The sequence below is a fragment of the Callospermophilus lateralis genome, chromosome 4 (assembly GCF_048772815.1).
Source record: "Callospermophilus lateralis isolate mCalLat2 chromosome 4, mCalLat2.hap1, whole genome shotgun sequence".
Taxonomy (NCBI): Eukaryota; Metazoa; Chordata; class Mammalia; order Rodentia; family Sciuridae; genus Callospermophilus; species Callospermophilus lateralis.
Window position 1 is genome coordinate 33322128 of NC_135308.1, and position 20795 is coordinate 33342922.

The window sequence follows — 20795 nt, forward strand, 5'->3', positions numbered from 1 at the left end:
GAAATATTTGGATGACTGAACCTTAAACCTTTATAATATAAAGAAAGACCAGAATGATTTTATGTAGTGGTTATTTATAGTTTAGAACTGAGGAGAAAGATTCTACCCAGTAGTTTCTCTTCACTTACCATATGCAGATTCAATTAAAGAGCAGCTCATTTATACTTGATTAACTTAATAAACAGTTCTATTTTTAACATTATTTACTTTTTTCATATTTTTATTGGTGCACTATAGTTGTACATAATGGTGAGATTCATTGTTACATAGTCATACATGCACACAAAATAATAATATAATTTGGCCAATATCATTCCCTGGTATTTTCCCTTTTCCTCTTCTTCTCCCTCCCCCTGTCCCTTTCCTCTACTCTATTGATCTCCTTTGATTTTCATGAGATTTACACACACATACACACACACCTTTTGTTTCTTTTTCCTTTTTAGCTGCTACTTATGAGAGAAAATTTACAAACCTTGACTTTCTTAGTTTGGCTTATTTTGCTTAACATAATGTTCTCAATCCATCCATTTTCTAGCAAGTAACATGATATCATTCTTCCATAGGGCTGAATAAAACTCCATTGTGTGTGTGTGTGTGTGTGTGTGTGTGTGTGTGTGTGTATACACCACATTTTCTTTACCCATTTATCCCTTGACATACATCTACCCTGGGTCCATCATTTGGCTGTTGTGAATGGTGATGCTATGAACACGCATGTGTTGGTATGATACGCTGACTTTAGTTCTTTATTTAATATTTTTTTAGTTGTAGATGGACACACAATATCTTTATTTATTTTTATGTGGTGCTGAGGATTGAAACCAGCTCCTCACACGTGTGAGGCAAGTGCTCTACCACTGAGCTACAGCCCCAGCCCCCTGACTTTAGTTCTTTAGGATAAATATCAAGGAGTGTTAAAACTGGGTCACATGGTGGTTCCATTCCTTGTATTTTGAGGAATCTCCATACTGATTTCCATAGTGATTGTACTAATTTACAGTCCCACTAACAATGTAAAAATGTTCCTCTTCCTTACATCCTCTCCAGCCGTATTCTTTATGGCTGCTATTTTAACTGGAGTAAAATGAAATCTCAGTGTAGTTTTGATTTGCATTTCCCTAATTGCTAATGATGTTGATTACTTTTTCATATATGTGTTGGCCATTTATATTTCTTCTTTTGACAAGTATCTATTTAGTTATTTCACCCATTTATTAATTGAAGTTTTTTTTTGTTTTGGTATTAAGCTTGTTATATATTTTGGATATTAATCCTTCTGTCAGAAGAGTAGCTAGCAAAGATTTTATCCCGTTCTTTTGGTTCTTTCCTCATATTCTTGTTTCCTTTACTGCACAGAAGCTTTTAATTTGATGCCATACCATTTATTAACTCTTGGCATTATTTTCTGAGTTTTAAGGGTCCTATTGGGAAAGTTGTTGCCTGGAGTATTTATTTGGAGTATTAATCCTATGTCTTCTCATAGGAGTTGCATAGTTTCTGATCTAATTCCTAGGTCTTTAATCCACTTTTAGTTGACTTTTATGCAGAGTGAGAAATCAAGATCTAGTCTCTCTTTGGTCCACTTTGAGTTGAATTTTGTGCAAAGTGAGAGATCAGGATCTAGTCTCATTCTTCTACATATAAATAACCTATTTACCCAGCAACATTTGTTTAAAAGTCTGTCTTTTCTCCAGTGTATGTTTTTGGCATGTTTTTCAAGCATCAAATGACTGTATCTATGAGGGTTTGTCTCTGTGTCTTTTATCCTATTCCACTGGTCTTTGTGTCTGTTTTTATGCAGTTTCTGTTACTGTAGCTCTATAGTGTAATTTAAAGTTAGCTATTGTAATGCCTACAGCATTGTTTTTTGGTTTAGGATTGCTTTGGCTTTTCTGGATCTTTTATTTTTCTAAATGGATTTTAGGACTGTGTTTTCTGGTTTTGTGAAGAATGCCATTGGTATTTTAATGGGGACTTTATTGAATCTGTATGTTGCTTTTGATAGGATAGACTATTTTTAAAATGTTAATTCTGCCTATCCCTGAACATGGGATGTCTTTCCATCTCTTATGTCTTCTTCACTGTTCTGTAGTTTTCATTATGGAGGCTTTCACCTCCATGGTGAGATTTATTCCAAGATATTTTATTTTCCTTATTTCTTAGCAGATTCATTTTTGGTGTATAGAAAAGCTATTGATTTTGTAACCTACTACCTTGCTGAATATGTTTATTAACTCTAGTGGTCTTTTAGTGGAGCTTTTAGATGGATTTTCAAATTATAGGATCATATCATCTACAAACAGTGATAATTTGACTTCTTTCTTTTCCTGTTTTTTCTCCTTTTATTTTCTTCTCTTGCCTATTTACTCTGGATATAACTGCTAGTACTTCACTGAAAAAGTATGGCTATCCTTGTCTTGTTCCAGATTATAGAGGACATGCTTTCAATTTTTCCCCATTCACTATGATGTTGGCTTTGAGTTTGTCGTATATAGCTTTTATGATGTTGAGGTAGGTTTCTTCTATTCCTAGTTCTTCAGTGTTTTTATCATGAAGGGTGCTGAATTTTATAAAAGGTTTATCTGCATCTATTGAGATGACTGTGTGATTTTTGTCTTTAATTCTATTTATGTTATAAACTACATTTTTTTTGTTTAACATTTATGTTAAACCATCCTTGCATCTCTGGAATAAAACCAATTTGGTCATGATGTTCGATCTTCTTAATATGTTGTGTAACACAATTTGCTAATTATTAAGTATTTTTCCATCTAAGTTCAACAAGGACATTGGTCTGTAGTTTTCTTTCCTTGATGTATCCTTATCTGGTTTTGGTAACAGTGTGACACTGACTTCTTAGAATGTAGTTGGAAGTGTTCCATCCCTTTCTATTTCATGAAATAACTTAGAGAGCATTGGCATTTATTCTTTATTAAAGATCTGCTCAGATAATCCATCTGATCCTGGACTTTTCTTTGCTGGAAAACTTTCTATTACTACTTCAATCTCATTGCTAGTTATTGGTCTCTTTAGGTTTTTAAATCCTCTTGACTCAATTTTGGCTGGTCATATGTGTCTATAAATATATCTATTACTTCTAGGTTTTCCAATTTATTGGAATGTAAGTTTTCAAAATTGTCCCCAGAAATCCCCAGGATTTCTGTAATGTTTGTAGGGGATTTCTTCTTTTTTGTTCTGTAATTTTATTAATTGGGGCCTTCTTTCTTTTTCTTTTGGTTAGTTTAGCTAAGGGACTATCAATTTTGTTTATCTTTTCAAAGAAGCGGCTCTTTATTTCATTAATCCTTTGTTTTTTAATTCTTAATTTCATTGATTTTGGCTCTGATCTTATATTTATTATATATCTTATAATATTTATTATAATAATTTATTTATAATAATTATTTCCTTCCTTCTACTGACTTGCAATTGATTTATTCTTGTTTTTCAAAGGCTTACAGATACATCATTAGGTTTCTATTTGACATCTTTCTGATTTTCTTAAATAGGGACTCATAGTTATAAACTTTCCTCATAGAACCACCTTCATAATGTCCCAGAAATCCTGGTATGTTGTATCATTATTCTTATTTGATTCTAAGAATTTTTTAAATTTCTCTCCTGATTTCTTCTATCTCCCATTCATTATTCTAAAGTATGGTATTCAATCTCCATGTGTTTGTATAGTTTCTGTAGGATTTTTTGGCACTGGTTTCTAATTTCATTTCATTATCAGATAAAATGCAAGGAATTATATCAGCTTTTTATATTTGCTAAGAGTTGCTTTGTGACTTGAAATAGAGTCTATTTTGGAGTTTTCGTTAGCAGCTGAGAAGCAAGTGTATTTGGCTGTGTTGGATGAAATATTCTACAAATTAAATGTCCATTTGATTTATAATTTTTTAGATCTGAAGAGACTTTACTCATTTACATCTGTATGGTCTATCTATTGGTGATAGAGATGTATTCAAATCACCCAGTATTATTGTACAGGTTCTGTGTTTTCAATTCACATAGTATCTCTTTTATGTAATTAGGTACACCAACATTTGGGGTATAACTATTATCTATCATTATATCTTCTTGTTGGATTATTCCCTTTACCAGTATGAAGTGACCTTCTTTGTCTCTTCTGATTAATTTTGTCTTGAACACTGCTTTGGTGGGTATGAAAGTAGCTACTTCTGCTTGTTTTCAGGCTCCATTGCATGATGTATCACTTTCTCTCCTTTCACTTTCAACCTATGGCTGTCTTTGCCTGTAAGGTGAATCTCTTTCAAGCAACATATATGTTGGTCTTGTTTTTTAATTTATTCTGCCAGCCTATTTCTTTTAATTGGAGATTTGAAACCATTTGCCTTCAGTGTTATTATAGAGAGATATTTAATTTCTTCCATATTGTTTTATTTCTATTTAACTTGATTCTGCTTCTCATTTGCATAGCTACTCTTCAAATGAGATTTGTCCATTCGTGAGCTCTGGAGTTTGTTTTTGATTTTTTCTATGTGTAATATTTCGTTGAGTATTTTCTGTAGTACCAGCTTTATATATGGTGACATATATAAATTATTTTAATTTCTGCTTATCTTGGAACTTTTTGCTTATATGCTTATCTATTTGCCTTTTCCATTCGGAAAGATCGTTTTTATGCATCTAGGAATCTTGACTGACAATTTTTTTTTTCCTTCAGGACTTGAAACATATTATTCCAAGTCCTCCTGGAATTTCCTATTTATCCACTAATATCAAGTATTCATTTACTCACCTCTACACTCATTCATTCAGTATACAGTATATCATATGCCAAGTACTAGCCATATTACTGGAGGGTTCAAAGCTGAAAGATATATTTGCTTTATTCAAAGAGCTCAGCATGCACTGGGGACACATATAGGTAAATAATTATAAGAATGGTAAGTGCAAAACAGTTACCCAGTGCATTGTGCAGACATAGAGGAGACTTGCCCAAATCAGACTGGGGACAGGGAAAAGGCAAGAAACACTTCATACAGGAGATCATTTGGGATTCTATCTTGGAAGGTGTGAATAAAGGTTAATAAGAAGCAGTATAGTGTTCCAGGCCAGAGAAAAATCTTTAGTTAGTAATCACAGCACAGCCACATTTAGAAAAAAAAGTGTCACTCCACACAGCAAGAGCATGAAACATGTGTGGGGACATATGAAGATGAAACTGGAGAAGGAGTTGGAGGGAGTTGGCACTTCTGCTTGAGCAGGGCTTACACTGATGTGCTCCAGGATTGGAGCATCTGATGCATCTTCCATCCTGGGTATATGGAACTGAATAAAAGAGTTTAAGGGGGCTGGGGATGTAGCCCAGTTAGTAGAGCGCCTGTCTTGCACACACAAGGCTCTGGGTTCAATCCCCAGCACCCCAAAAAAAATGTTTATCAGGGAAGCAACATGGTTCAATCTGGTGACCATATAAGACAGTTTAAGGTAGAAAAGCAAAAGATTGGAAGAGGAAAGGAAAATGAGATGGGAAATCTAGTTAAGACTGAGCTGGGCACTGAGGATACACAAGAGGAGATAGAGTAATCATTAGAAGGTAAATAAAACTTAATGACGGAATGCAAAATGTGAGGCAGAAAGAGGATCTCTGATGAGTCCCTGTTTTCCCAATTTAGGTGATGAAGAGGCTGGGGAAACACCAGAAAGAAGCAGCTCTGTAGACAACAGATGAGTTCAGGTTTAGAAATTACAAATTTGAGGTTCCTGTGTAACCTAAAATGTCTGGGGAAACTTAGGAGAAGCCAATTCTAGAGATGTGGGTGTGACAGTTTTGAGAGAACTGAAGTTATGAGTGTGAATGAAATCATACCAAAAAAGAATGTTAAAGATTTGGTTATAGAGTGGAAAAAATATATTAATAATGAATTTATATTAGTTTCCTGTGGTCTAATAATGACAATGGTCATGTTAATACTTTAGGATCTGCTTTCTGATACTGGATACTGTGTCTCTCATTTTTTTTTTCCTATCTTCAAAGTTCACCTACCCTGGTACCTAACAGCACTTCTCACATTTTTTATCTTCCTCTCTCTCTTTCTGATCTCTTAAATGCACCCCCCCCCCCTCCTTTTTTTCTTTCCTCCCTAAGAAACAGCATAGGTTGATTGGAAAGGGTTCTGGACTTCTACTGAAGACTTGGGTTCCCATCCTGATTTTGTCAGTCCCAACTGTGTGACTTTAGGCACGTCATGGTACCATTCTGAATGTTTGTACTCTCAAGTATAAAAATGAAGAGCTTCTTAATAATTAAAATTTCCTTCCTATTTCAGAAAAATATATATAAATATATATTTTTCCCTGCATTTCTCTCCAGCTTCTCTTAGGTTCCTGTCAAAGATTATCCCAAAAGAAATATATACCAAAAGTTACCAAATTTCCTTGTCTAAACTTGCACATATTCCATTTCTGTTGAACCTGGTATCTTACACATTATGTTGGTTTATAAAAACAAATGATTTTTTTCCAAATGGGATACATACTTGATAAAAATCTTTCCAATTTACTCTTGAGTCTCCCAGTCCATGCTTCTCACTCATTATAAACCATGTCCTGGATTTGGGTCTTTGTATGGGTTTGGGTCTGGAGAAGGCAGACCCAAGCACCTATTGAAATACAAGGAAATCAACAAGAGAAGGATGGATTTGTTCTCTTCTACAATTAATGGAATAAATCCAAGAGCATACACAATTCTGTTTTACAGTCTATGGAGCAAAAACTTCTCTTGCCGTCAACTGTAATTTCAAGACCTGCCATCTAGGTCCCACTTATGTGTGCCTTCCTGTCTTCCTCATTCAGTGAACAACTTTTTAATGAGGGCTGGAGGATATCTCAGTGGTACAGTGCTTTCCTACCATGTAAGATGCTCTGGGTTCAACCTCCAGTATCATCCCCACCCATACCCCAACCCCCAAAAGGCCAGTTTAAATATAGTCCTTCTCTTAATCATGGCTGACTCAGAGTCTCTTGACCCCTAAGAGAACTAATTCTGGACACCGGGACTTAAATTCCTTTGTCTGAAGGCTGCAAGTTTCAGAGCTAGACATGATCACTTTATCAGTTCTCCCTAATGTGGTAATGACTATGTAACAAAAAGGCACTAGGTCACTTTTCTTGAATTTGATCCTTAGAAAAAGTATCATTTCTGGGACCTTTTATCACTGAACTCAGTGTTCAGAAGGACTGGACCTGAGATGAAGGAGGAAAGATCTGCCCCGTCTGTTCTTTGGATTCATATTATCCCGGGCGTTTAGGGAAAGAGAGAGGGAGTAGCAGCTTGACTGCAGACTGCTGCTGCCCTGTCTGGTTTCCTGGAGCAAAGCACAGGTCAGAATCTGCCCTGTCCGCGAGACCTCCTAATGAAATGCAGCAGCACCGAAGGAATTTAAATTGGTGTTACTCACCCTCCCCCATTCAATTCTCACCCTCTCTCATCAAGATTCTCTCAGCTTTGAGACAAAATCATGGAAAATAATACTTTCTTTTGTCTTTCTTATTTTGCACTTTCCCAATCATTTTTGGTTCAGTGTAGGTGACAATCAGCTGTGTATCAGGTGATACCATGATCTTGGAGACTGTCAGTTATTTTACTTGTCTTGGTGATGGAAGCATTTTGTACATTTTTTTTTAAATCCAGACCTAATTTTTTTAAATGATTTTGATCAGGAAAGAGGTTTTTTGTTGTTGTTGTTTGGTTGGGGGTTTTTTGGTTATCGTTGTTGTTGTTGTTTTGTAGTTGTATATGGACAGTAGACCTTTATTTGTTTATTTTTATGTGATGCTGAGGATTGAACCCAGTACCTCACACATGCTAGTCAAGTGCGCTGCCCCTGAGCTACAGCCCTAGCCCTCAGAACCTAATTTTTGAAGATTTCATACTGGCAACAGTGCTACTGAGTTCAATAAATTTGAATTTATCTGCAAGATAATTGTTAAAGAATACTTAAATGTAGAATCTTTTCATATTAGTGTTATAAATCACAATATTGCTATAAGGATTCCAAATCATCCCTCCACCGGAAGTTTTAAATCAGGTTCTATTCTGTTTTTGCTGACTGTACACCTGTCCTTTATCATGATCAGGGAATGATTTGTACATACAGTTTTGTTGTTGTTGTTGTTGTTGTTCCCATAGAGTTAGTAATTTTGTTCTGCTTTACCACCATGACAGGAAGTTATTGCAAATTAACATAATGGAAAAAGCATCAACCAAGCAGACAGCAACACTGAGGGGATTTTGGTTGTTGTTGGCTGTTAAACCACAAAAAGAAATTTGAACCTAAGGAACTTGTTTAGGTGGACAAAAAGATTCTCCCTCCATGTATGGGGGACAGTAAGAAGGGATAGGTAAGGCTTTCATGGGAGTACTTATAGGATTCATGTCTGAAATTAGCTCTCAGAACAGACTATCCTGGGATGGCCCTAGGAAGATGAGGAAGGACTAATCATTACTAAACCTGACCATCTATCCCATGCGGCACCCAAACCAACATCTGCTGTCTTGCCAACAGGCCTGTTTCTGAGTGGAGAAATCAGGGAGGTGGCAAGACACACAGTTAGCTGGCTGTCATTTACTCTTCTACAAGTGAAGAGAATGGAGAGCTGACGGCACTGCCAAGGTTATGTGTGTACACCCGTACGTTTGTCTCATCTTTGAGACAGACCAGTTCAGTGTCAGGCTCTTAGTGACCTGCTGTTCTTTCCCTGGTGGGATGCCCTTATTTGATGGTTTTCTATTTGAAGGTCTTTAATTTTGTTTGCATTTTTACCTAAACCTGCTCTCACTGACCATCAGCGAAAAGACGAAGAACAAATTGCTCCTCCGAACAGCCCCATGGCTCAAGTTACAATTGCTCCTCTCCTCTGGCTTATGCTTCTCTAAAATCTTACTCTGATTTACACATTTCTCTCTCAAAGCAGAAGATAATTTTTAAAATGTGCATTTGATGAAAGAAGCCATTCTGTGGGGAAACACCGAAGATAATAAATAATCCTGTGATCAAGTTGTAAAGAAAGTTTTCTAAAGCTGCAAATTGTTTCCACTTGAATAAATTTGCAATATCAATAGTCTATCGACATAAGGTTGGTAACAGTCTAAGTCAATTTTTCTCTCAGTTGAGGTCCTATTGAAGATGTTTAAACAGAGAGAAGCATTATAATTATGGTGTTTCAGAAGATTAATTTAGTATCAGTAAGTATGGAAAGAGGCAAGTAGACCAGTTGTAAAAGTCTAGGGCAGTTGTGGGAATGGAAAGATAAATAAAACCTGACAGATTTTATGAAGGAAAAATGAAGAGTTGGGAACTTCATGTCTACAAGGGGAGAGAGAAAATTTCATGTCAGGATGAGAACAACATTTTCAACCAAGAATGACTGAGGCTACAGCTCTCTGGGGCATTGATCAATAATCCTACTGCTTAGGAAACTTAAAAGATTTTTAAATAAACCACAAAGGCTAAAACAGCAAGTTTAGGCACAAATGCAATCAAGATTCAAGACAAACAATTGGATAACCATCAAATCAGGGCATCCTATCAGGGAAAGAGCAGAAGGTCATCAGGAGCCTGAGGGAGACTGTCTTTCCCAATGAGAATCCTCTGTGAAGAGGGGTCAATCGGGAGCAGCAAAGAATGTGCTATGTGATGCTTTTGGAGCTGTGAGGCTAAGACCAGATGAGCGGAATGAAGAACACAAAGTTGATGTTCTGTTCAAATTCCCTAGAGCCTATTACATTGTAAATTCAAAAAGCTAATAAAAGAAAACTACATCTCTAATATACAAGCTGAGCAGGGCTAGTTCACCACTAAGGCCAAGCAACAAACATTAATTGAGCCACAAAGTTGCACATAAGCAGAGAACATGGCCAGCAGCATATATATTTGATGTAAAGGTCTCTTTCAGTACCTAAAGTCAAAGTATTCCAGAGGATAGTTGATCATTTGCTGGTACATCATTTTTCTCCTTTTGTTGAGGTAAAGAAGGGTTAGCCTGCCATTTCTAGAAGTACCTAAAAATTAACTTTGACAACTTATTTTCTCTCACTCCCTTATCCAGAGTCCCTGGTCATTTTGTCTCTCATCCACCTTGTTTTCATTTCTGTTCCACAGGTGCTAATCTGTGAAAACAGTTTTCACTGAAATGAAATGAAATAATGATGAGGAAAATTTTTTCATCAAGTTTTTGTCAGGGCTCATAACATAATACCCCAAAGTATAGTGCTTTAGCACCCTGAGTAACTTGAACTGAAGGAGACTGGAAAAGCCTGAGAAGCAAGAGGTTCTCTGTGACCTTCTCCCACCTTCCTTTCCTCTCCCCCCATGTCTCCCCAGAAGCAGATCATAAAATCTTGAATTCTTCTCTCCCAAAGAAGATTACAAGCTAGAGCTTCTCTCCACACGATATGTAGAAAGGTCACTCTCTGACCTACCTCCCTGAAAGTAGGCCTTGAGCCTCTCATTTCACAAAACTCCAGCCCCATACCCAGGGGTGGGGTGGGCTGGGATAGTGATGCTATGTAGGGAGACATTGCTGGGTTCCCCATACCCAAGTTTGTCTCCATTGGGTCACACCTATTTTGTCCAATCACATGTCTGTCCACTGCCCATTCTTCATGGAAGCTGAACATAAAAACACAGTTCTCCCTAGATCTTTATTTTTGAAGGTTCCTGTATCTTGTAAAACTTAAATAAATCCGTTATACTTTTCTCATACTAACCTTTTGTTTCAGAGTGTCAATCACAATCCTTGTGACAGCTAAGGAAGAAAGTATTACACCTTTTCACCCCTGCACTGTATTCCTTTTAAAGAACTATCCCATACCCTGAAATCAAGTCCTCTCTGCCTTCATTGTGATTAAACACCCTTTCTTTATTAAAGATAGGAGTAATAGATGGTAGATTTTGTTTTGTCTTGTTTTGAAAACCCTACGTTCCTCGTTCATTCTCAGTTTCTTTTCTTGTTTTATATAATCCCCAAATCTGGGAACAGCTCAATGCCTGACCTGTCACCCTGACCTTGGGCTCCTTCAGTACCACCTTTACATTGGCCTTATTAAAACCTTGCTTTCCTTTACAACCTTTGTCAGCACTGCATAATCCCTAACACCTCGAGGCCTCCCTCCACACGCCCCCATGAGGACCCTCTCTGTTTCCAATGGCTTTTGTACTCACTGACCTCTCTTCCTTCCCTGTCCTTACGGCTTTGCAGTTCCACATCACTGCCCTCCCACCGCTGTTTGCCCTCCCATGCCAGATCTGCCTCTCTACATCCCACATCTGTTTCCAGGCTAGCCCAGGCTCTTCTTGGTTCGGCTCTTCCCTTGCTCCTCCAGTGTGGAAGCATCTCCTCCATCAGCATATGTGACTTCTCTCCCCCAACACACTTCTTATTGTCTTTGTGTTCATACCACCCTGGCAGCTGAACTTGTCAGGTGACTGATTAGGAAGAAACCCTGATGGCCCTTACACCATTGCACCTTTCCTGATCTTCCTTGGGCAAGTGCAAACACCTCTTCCTTATTCATGCCTGGATTCAGATCCGGCCAGTCCTTGGAAGGCACAGAGTCAGAATCTCCAGGGCTAAACTGTTAAGCTGGGCCACTAGGATGTCCGCTTATCCCTGAGTCGTTCTGACTGTACTGCCTGCAAAGGTTACTTGTATTTTTATTTCCCAAAGAACCAAAGGCTCATAGGTTATAGTCTGAATGCTCAGCATCCTGGGCTGCATCTCCGTGCGCTCAGCTTCCTGTGATACAAAATGCCTGCCCAGCAGGAAATGGAATGAGTGGTAAGCCAATGAAAGCACCAAGTCAAAGGTTGGGGAAACGCTTTCTATAGGAGAAAGGTGATGCTTCTGCTTGAGATTGAATGGGGCTAGAAAATATAAACCATCGAAAGGGCAGGTCAGTGGCAGCAGCAAGAATGAATCAGCAAACTGCTGGCGGGTAGTATCATATATATAAAGTAGAGTTCTCAACTTTAAATCAGGCACTGTGATTTACAGAAGTGCTAATGGGCCTGGGGTCAGGTACATAATAGTTCCAATGATGGCCCAGTCATGAGATACAATGAAAGCCTGATCAAGCCATCTACCCACAACATATTTTCATTTCTCCTTCTGTAAAATGGCGGGGGGAGGGTGGGGGGTGGGCAATAGTGCAGTATAGAACAGTCTTCTGTATAGGAGCATTCAAAGGGGTGTTAATTTTTCAAACCGAATAATATCTTTTTCATGTGATGCACAAATTATACCAAATTTAAGATTGATCTTTAGGCTGGCTTTGTCAGTAATTCCATGACTCTGCTTTGCTGTATAAATAAAACCTGTGCATCCTTGTTTCTTCAAGAGGAATAATTTCTTCCAAAAGGCAATGACCGCAATAAACTGTGTTGGATTTATTTCATTTATGTCTTAATCTGCTAGGGGCACTTGGGTTAGTGGGGAGGGAAGGGGATCTGCTTTGTTTCCTCAGCTTTGCCTTTTGTGAGTCCAAACAATGATTATGACTCTTAATGGTGCATTTGCTTTGTCTGTTTCTCTATCTCTCTAGGCTTCTCCCTCCTGAGTGCCTGTTCCTGCCTCTGGAGGAGCAGCTTGTCAGACCATGTCAGTCAAACCCATGATCTCACTGATACTGTCCCCTCTGAATTAATGGGATCAGCTCAGCACCAAGCACCAAACAGACCTCAGTCTCTTTCCTTCTCCTTTCTTCCTTCCTCTTTCAACCATGACATTGCCTTTGCTGAAATCTTTTCCTTCTTATAACTACTAACAACATTTTCCAAAGCAAATGTTTACACTCTCCACCCTTCTATTTTAAAATTCTCTACTGTTTTATCTGAAAATATCATTTAAGTATTTTCGTACTCCCTACTCTTGTATTGCTCCATACTTATACCTATTAATATGATTTCTCTCCTACCTTTTCCCTCCCTTGGTCACTGGTCTTTAATGACATTCATTCTCTACTAATTTTGCTTTGGGGGCTTATTTTAAGTGGGACATAGTGCAAGTCTCAATTTCACTTAGAACTGTTTATTAATGAGGTAGTCTTAGTATCAATCTGAAATCCAACATGAAGTATATTGTTGTCCTGAGGAAATGTGCAGGTGTTTCACTGTGAGTTTTGCACTTGTTTCTCTTCATTTTAATAATGCAGACATTTTTGAAATTTTCTCTGGTACTTCCACAAATAGAAAAGTCACAAAACTCAATTCTTTAGTCAAATGTTATGTCTATAATGTATGTTTATGACCAAAGGGCAGCTTTTAAAATACATCTTAATATTTAAACAATAAGTTCTCACATTTATATGCTAAAAATGAATAGGTATATAATAAAATATCAAACAATTATTAAATGTCAGGAAATATTGTATCTCATTTCAGAAAACACATTGGAGATACCACCCATTCTGAAAATACCAGTATAAACAAGATAGGTTATTCTGATAGCCTACCACCACCACCATTCAAGTCCCAATTCATGGTTATGAAATATGTCAATTATTGAGAAATAACAAAGTCTTTAGGGCTGGGGGATAGCTTAGTGGTAGAGGGCTTGCCTAGCATGTACAGTGGGTCCTATCTCCAACACTACAGGGGGAAATGTCTTTATCAAAGCTTTTACTAATTTGTTGAAGATGTCTCAAGATACTGAAATCATATTTGCATATGCAAATATATACATGTATGTATATATGCTATTTTAAAGCCACATATATATGTACATATATATATGCATGTTGCACTGTCATAGAAGGCATATATAAGTTGATAAAACTTTAAAAACTGATATAACAGTGAATTAAATCTACTTGTGGAAAATATGAAGGAATACTAAGAAATTTAATATCAGCAAACATGTTCCCTTTGAAACAGCAAATTAGATGGGCAGAAGGATTTTGGTCACACTTCAAAGAATAATATGCTGAGATGGAGAGCTATTCTGTTTACTCTTGCTCTCACCGGTGAGGTTTCCCCATGTTAAACAGGCTTTTGATTACTTCAAAGCATGTTTGAAGTCCTTACTCTGCATAGCTCATGCACAAAGACAAATATTCCTCCAAATTTGTGCAGCTCATACTGCTGCACCTTCTAAGTAAGAAGAGCCTGCAGTTTCCTGTTTAACTCCAAGTCAATACCTCTTTTATTTAGCTATGACAGTGAAGGTCGTCTGACAAATGTCACATTTCCAACTGGAGTGGTCACAAACCTTCATGGAGACATGGACAAGGCTATCACAGTGGATATCGAATCATCCAGCCGAGAAGAAGATGTCAGCATCACTTCAAATTTGTCCTCAATTGATTCCTTCTACACCATGGTCCAAGGTAAACATGAAAGCATAATTTTAATTGACAATTTTTAAATACCACTAGCACCCAAACAGGATGTGACAGCCCTCATTTTCTAAGATGAATCAGAAAAGAGGAGGTGAAAATATAAACCTCTGGAGATAATGATGGAGTAATCTAGCACCTGCATGTAATATTTGTGCATTTATATGTACATATTAAGACTACATAATATACACAATAATATGTTAACCTAAAAATAATGTTCTTTTCCATTCCTATTTAGTAAAATAATTTAATCCCAACTGTTTACATGCGGCATCAGATGATTTTTAGAGTCAACAGTTTTCTGAAGCACATTCTACCTCTGCCATTTCGGTACCGCATCTGAGGAGCAATGCTTTATGACTGCACTGTGATGTGGTATTTGAATCTACATATGATGGAAATTTTGTCCCAAATCCCAAGTACCCATTTATGTAATGTCCAGATTTCCTCTTTTTTTCACCCAATGGTATAGGCATATACAGTGTATCCACCCTCCCTGTGATGGAACTTCCTGTCATAGTCCTTTATAAACTCATCTTGGGAAAAGGCTGTTGACTGTGACATTTGCAGTTGTGAAATCATGACTCAGAACAATTGCTAAATCTGGTTAAACTTGACCTTTTTTTTTTTTTTTTTACCTTTTTCTTCGGTAAACTCTACAATCATCTAAATGTAGCATTGCTTGAATCCATTTCCTTCCCAAATGGTCCTATACTATTTCAAATTTTTAAATTGAGGCAGTGGCCTACATTATGAGAGGATTTTTTATTTAAAACATTGCTGAATCCTTTCTTAGAAGTCAGTTTCCAAGAGAATATCACTTTATCTTTGGGGGATGCAGCGTATAGATACTAACTCTTTGAGAGGGTCTGTGACAAAAGATAAAGGGATGGGTATAGGGGAGAAAACTCCTCTAAGACCTTGGAGGTGGTCACACCAGCCCCCTGAAAGACCACATACTTGGCTCTTTACAAACTATTGGCTGCCTATTCAGTGTGAGCCCTCATTCCATCAGACAAATTAGAAGAGAAATCTGCTAAAGTAGACTACGACCTTAAATTCCCCTAGTTTACCTTTAATATTTATCTGCACCTTTGACAGCATGAGACACTAGAAACCAAAGCTATTTTGTTACTCTCTAAACGGACATCATTAAGTATTCCTTTTCATTGTTTTAATAAGTCAAAATTTTAGAAAGTTATATCACTTCTGAATGCACATCAACAGGTATTCAATCCATTTCAAATTGTTTTCTACTTCTTGTTTTTTAGATCAGTTAAGAAACAGCTACCAGATTGGCTATGACGGCTCCCTCAGGATCATCTATGCCAGCGGTCTAGATTCACACTACCAGACAGAGCCACACGTACTGGCTGGCACTGCTAACCCAACAGTGGCCAAAAGAAACATGACTCTTCCTGGTGAGAATGGCCAGAATTTGGTGGAATGGAGATTCCGAAAAGAGCAAGCCCAAGGAAAAGTTAATGTTTTTGGTCGAAAGCTTAGGGTAAGTTATTATTAGAGAGTTGGAGGAGGCTATTCAGATCTCTGTGCTATGTAGACGGCCTGACCACGAGGGCAGGACAGTCCTCCTGTCACCCTGGTCCTCCAACAGTGAGTGAGTGAGTGCCACACTCAAGGTGGGGCGTGACAGGATGCCTCAGAACATAATTTTAGCCAGCCACCACATCATTAAGATTGCTCATAGTAAAGCTACTTCAAGAAAGATTTAAATGATTGAAAAATAAATTTTTCCTTGGGAAATCGGGAAATTGCATATAGCACAGTCCTGAATAGCCCAAATGTCAATCAATTCTTGTTTTACCAATCTTAATAGTCTATCTTAGGCTTTTCCTTCACCAGTCAGGAATGATGACTTAAGTGTGGAGATGGGCATAAGCAATGACTGGCTTAAACACTGGAAGTTTTCCCAGTCATGAATATGTGTTTGAGACAGGTGGGCCATTGAAGGATAAATTCTCAATATTTTTAAACTACAGCTTGGACACATAATAACACTGCCAACCTCAAAACCTAGCTGTCTTTTTGCTGTCAATAGAAACCCCAACTTGTATGACTTTTATGATAAATGTGATATTTCTCATCATGCTTGTATAATTCAGCTTTGCAAAATATTCCCTGCACTTTCTTGTTAGGTTTTTTTTTAATCACTCTTACATTATGGGCCAAATATATCTAGAAGGTAAGCTATGATTTATGATAGCTATTTGGTAAAGATAACATAGATTAAATACTGAAACACAAGTTGCGAGAAATCACCTTCAGCCACAATAAACTGAACCTGATTCATTCTTTATATTAGCAAACAAATTTTAGTGTATCAGATAATGTAGATAATTCTTCCTAATATTATTTCCCTTGCCATTTAAAAAAATTACTAAAACTCAAGGAATAAGAACAAAACATGAAATGTATCATTAATGTCCTTTTTTCCACACAAAAGTGGCTAAATTATTATCTCAACACACAAACATTATTTACCTTGGCAACCTTTCAGGATTAAAAAAAAAAAAGCAGAGGCTAAATATTGCTTCTAGCTATTTCCAAGAAATAGAAAAGAATCAGTGAGTTGAAAATAGACTGTAGCTATATCTGGGTCATATTCTGACTCCACTTCAATGGTGAGCCAGGTGTTTGGGACTCCACATATATGGTCTCTGGAACCATCATTGTGTGTTCCCACCTACTCATGTCCCAGGCTGCAGGAGCCAGGAGGGCATGGGTTTTGACAGGTGGAGGCTAGGGAAGAGGCTGGCGGGGAGCCTAGTTCAGTGAGAGGATTGAGAAGGAAACTCAGTAAAACACAAGATTAGGTTAGAATGTAAAGTGATGGGCAGGAAAGTGAGCTCCACACTTCCTTCTGATCACACTTGTGGTCTCTTGACAAAGTGAACTCTGGCTCCTGCCTTTTCCTCTACTGCACCCGGGAAGCAGTAGCTGCCTGCATCCTTATCAGCTGCTGCCACTACTGCTTCTTCCCTGGGCCTCTGCTGCCTTGGCCATTGCAGACTGAAAACTGGTTCACAGGCTTTATCTTACTCAGTTGTCCTTGAAGCAGAGATAATCACAGAGGCAGGATGTACATAGGATACAGGACTTCATCAAAAGACACAGAGGTACAGCTCATATCTGTGCTCTCTTTACCCTACATACAAAAGGAGACAGAGCACCTAACGAGAATTCAAAAATACAGATTCTCGATCTAGGCTCCACTTTTTACCAGTAGAAAACCTGGGGGAAATCAAAACATCTCTAAACCTTAGTTTCCTTTTGTATATCATTTTATCTAGGTTATGAGAGATTATTTTAATAGTATCTAGATAACATCACAATATTATAATCTATAAATTATGTCTGTAGCTATATATAGGTAAATAAAGTTCCCCCTGTGCTGCCTCTATTTCACCCAATTGGTACAAGAATCAAATGAGACAATGTGAAAGTACCTTGAAAATAAAGAGGCACATTTATACAGTCCTTAACCCCAACCCGAGACTCAACCACATGTGCAGACATGAGTCCTTCCTACCCACCAGAGAGTCAACTAGAGAAGAGTTGTTGAGCTTGCTAGGAAAGAAAACATCAGTGGAAACAGGGAAGAGTGGGAAATGCTTGGTGCACAAGCTGATCACGTGACATATTGCCTGCTGGTTTTTGAGACAGGTTATATCTCAGTGTATCCCCTCCCAGTTTGAAAGTGGCATAAAAGAATTTTGAGAGAGTAGAGGAAGAGAGAGGAAGCCCAGTCTGAAGTCTCTGATTCTAAATGAAGAAAACACCTCTCTTCAGGAAGGAAGGGAGTAAGGCACACTGGCATAGGTGTTCTTTTTTTTTTTTTTTTCCCTAAATAGCAGAAGCATAATGCTTCCACAAGACATTTGAGAAAATATACTCTTTAAAGTGGCCTGCTCAGTCACACTGAAAGGAGATTTCCAGCTGGTACGTGTGATTGCTCTCCTAGAGACAATGCCAGGATCACAAAAGAGGGCTTCTTACTTTCAAGATAAGATTGGATGTGCCAGCTCTGACTGCTAACCTGTGGATTCCAAGGGAGGAAATCCAGGGGGATAGTGGTGATCTGAAAAGCCAGCTTAGGGACTAGAGCTGGAGCCTGCCAAAGTAGGAAAGAGAAGAGAAGGTGGGGGGACCTGTGGCCACACACAACATGAATCAGCCCTAGAGCCATTTTCACCCATCCTTTCCTGAGACCTCCTCCTACCTCTCATTATTACTAGCAGAACATTCTTTACATTTTTAGGGTTTTGACCTAGATTTAGCTATGTGCCTGACACTTGATGGACACTCAAATATTTAATCAGTGAATGAAGAATGAGGAGAGCCAGCCTCACAGTATGGGTTATCTTTGTTTCACTGCATCTAGATCTTCCTAAGAGAGGGACTATAGTACACACTTACAGATGTTTGTCACTGTAAACAAACTTAACATTAGATTTAATAGATAGATAACTATAAAAGTGTGCATGTATAAAATAGATGAAGTTTCTTTAAAAGGCAAGAATTAAAAATGGAAAATTATGTAATAAAATAGCAACATGAAAAGCATTTTCTGTGAAACTGTGTTAGGGAAAGGGGGATAAGTACACTAGGAAATAATAGCCACATGAAATTATGACAGAGATGCAGGAAAACAGCCAAATAAAGACAATGTCATAGCTTACTTATCGTTAGCTAAAATTAAATATAAATACATGCATGGTAGTTCTTATCTTTGTCTTATAATAGCTGGCAAATATTTATTTTATGGGGGAGTGAGGGGTCAAACCCAGGAGCACTTAACCACTGAGCCACATCCCTAGCCTTTTTTTTAGAGTCAGGGTCTCACTAAGTTGCTTAGGACCTTGCTAAGTAGCTGAGGCTGGCTTTAAACTTGGCAATCCGCCTGCCTCAGCTGCTGAGTTGCTGGGGTAATAGGAGTATACCACTGTAGCCAGCCAACATTCCTAATTTTTATCATGGCTGAATTTTAGAAACAGCCATCAACCAATTACAAAACATAGTAGTAAAATTCATTTTAATAGTAAAATTCATCTCCTAAACATGCCCAGAATTCAGATACTTAAAGGAAAAATTATAGTGATTTATGTTTAAAAGGAAATTCTCAGAATTTGAAAGCCAAAAGTATGTTTGAAGTCATACATAAATATGGAATGTGTTTAAATCTTACTCTGCTTGTCACATTTGATATTTTAACTGAGTGGCCTGGCCTCCAGTTGGAGGCACATGCCGTTAGCACTATCATAGATGCAGAGACACAGAACAATCTGTAGCAAGTTGATGCTCCAACTGGGACAAGGAGAGGCTTGATATTGTCATCATTTGTGCTGTGTCACAAGCCAGCCCTCCCTCTATAGCATTCACAATATTTTGGATAAGTGAGTGTAACCTGGTTGCAATGGCACCTCTTTGGAAAAATTATTTAATATCATTATGATAGTTTTTCAAACATTCCAGAGGGAAAATTATACTGCTTCCCTCCCAATATCAGAGGGGTGTGCAATTAAGTGCAATCATGCTGGACAAGGTCTTTGAAAGTGGAGATTTTTCATGCTTAAGAGAAAAATACAATACAACACCAATGAATTCATGGTGATCTCTTATTCATACACAAAATTTGGGTTCAATTTTGGCTGCACATATCATAATGATCTGATAAAAGGTTTCCCATTTTTAGATTAACTATTCAACTTAACTTGATATTTTTATAATAATTTAAAATACTTATTAAAAGTCTACTGGAGCATAGACTTATGTTGGGCTTTATGACTGTAAAGTAAAACTACAAAAAGATTGACATGTTACCATAATTTCTAAAATCTAGAGTAAAGCAGGACCATGTCCTAGAATAGTTGTGTCCCCTAACTGCTGCACTTTGTTTATAATATCCAAAGAAGAAAATCTGGACATCTTTTGAGGGAGAGATAAAACAGTAAATCTGGTAGTATCTTTTGGAACTTTATATATTGAATAATAGCAAGCTTGTGTCTGGAAACTAAGAATGGTTAAGACCTTGGCTTGTATTGGAAAAAACATTCCCAGCACAACTCAATTACTTCAGTTTGAGAATACAAGAAAGGCATTGCATACAATATTTGTCTGGATAAAAAGAAAAATTAAAACATCTGTCCCCCTGTTTGGTCTCACAATGTTTCCAGATGCTTCCTCATGGTGACATTTGGTATGGAGACTCAGTGGCAACTCTCTGATGCTTATCGTTTGATTTTCATCTGGAGCTGTCATGTAGCCAAACTTACAAACCAAAGAATCAAATCAGAAACCAGTCACAGGTAGAGATAGTGCAAAGTTGGGTTCCAGACCTGTCTTTTTGCTCTTCTCCCCATAGCAACCATCACATCAAATCTGCATACCTGATCTCTTATAATCT

General features: G+C 37.7%; 1 protein-coding gene across 1 annotated transcript in view; it reads left to right on the plus strand.

The window, feature by feature from the left end:
• Positions 1–20795, plus strand: part of Tenm3 (teneurin transmembrane protein 3) — a 339337-nt gene that overhangs the window by 304129 nt on the left and 14413 nt on the right. The window contains exons 21-22 of the mRNA XM_076853679.1: positions 14184–14359; positions 15643–15878. Of these exons, the coding sequence (XP_076709794.1) occupies positions 14184–14359; positions 15643–15878 (412 nt within the window). The remainder of the gene's footprint in view (positions 1–14183; positions 14360–15642; positions 15879–20795) is intronic.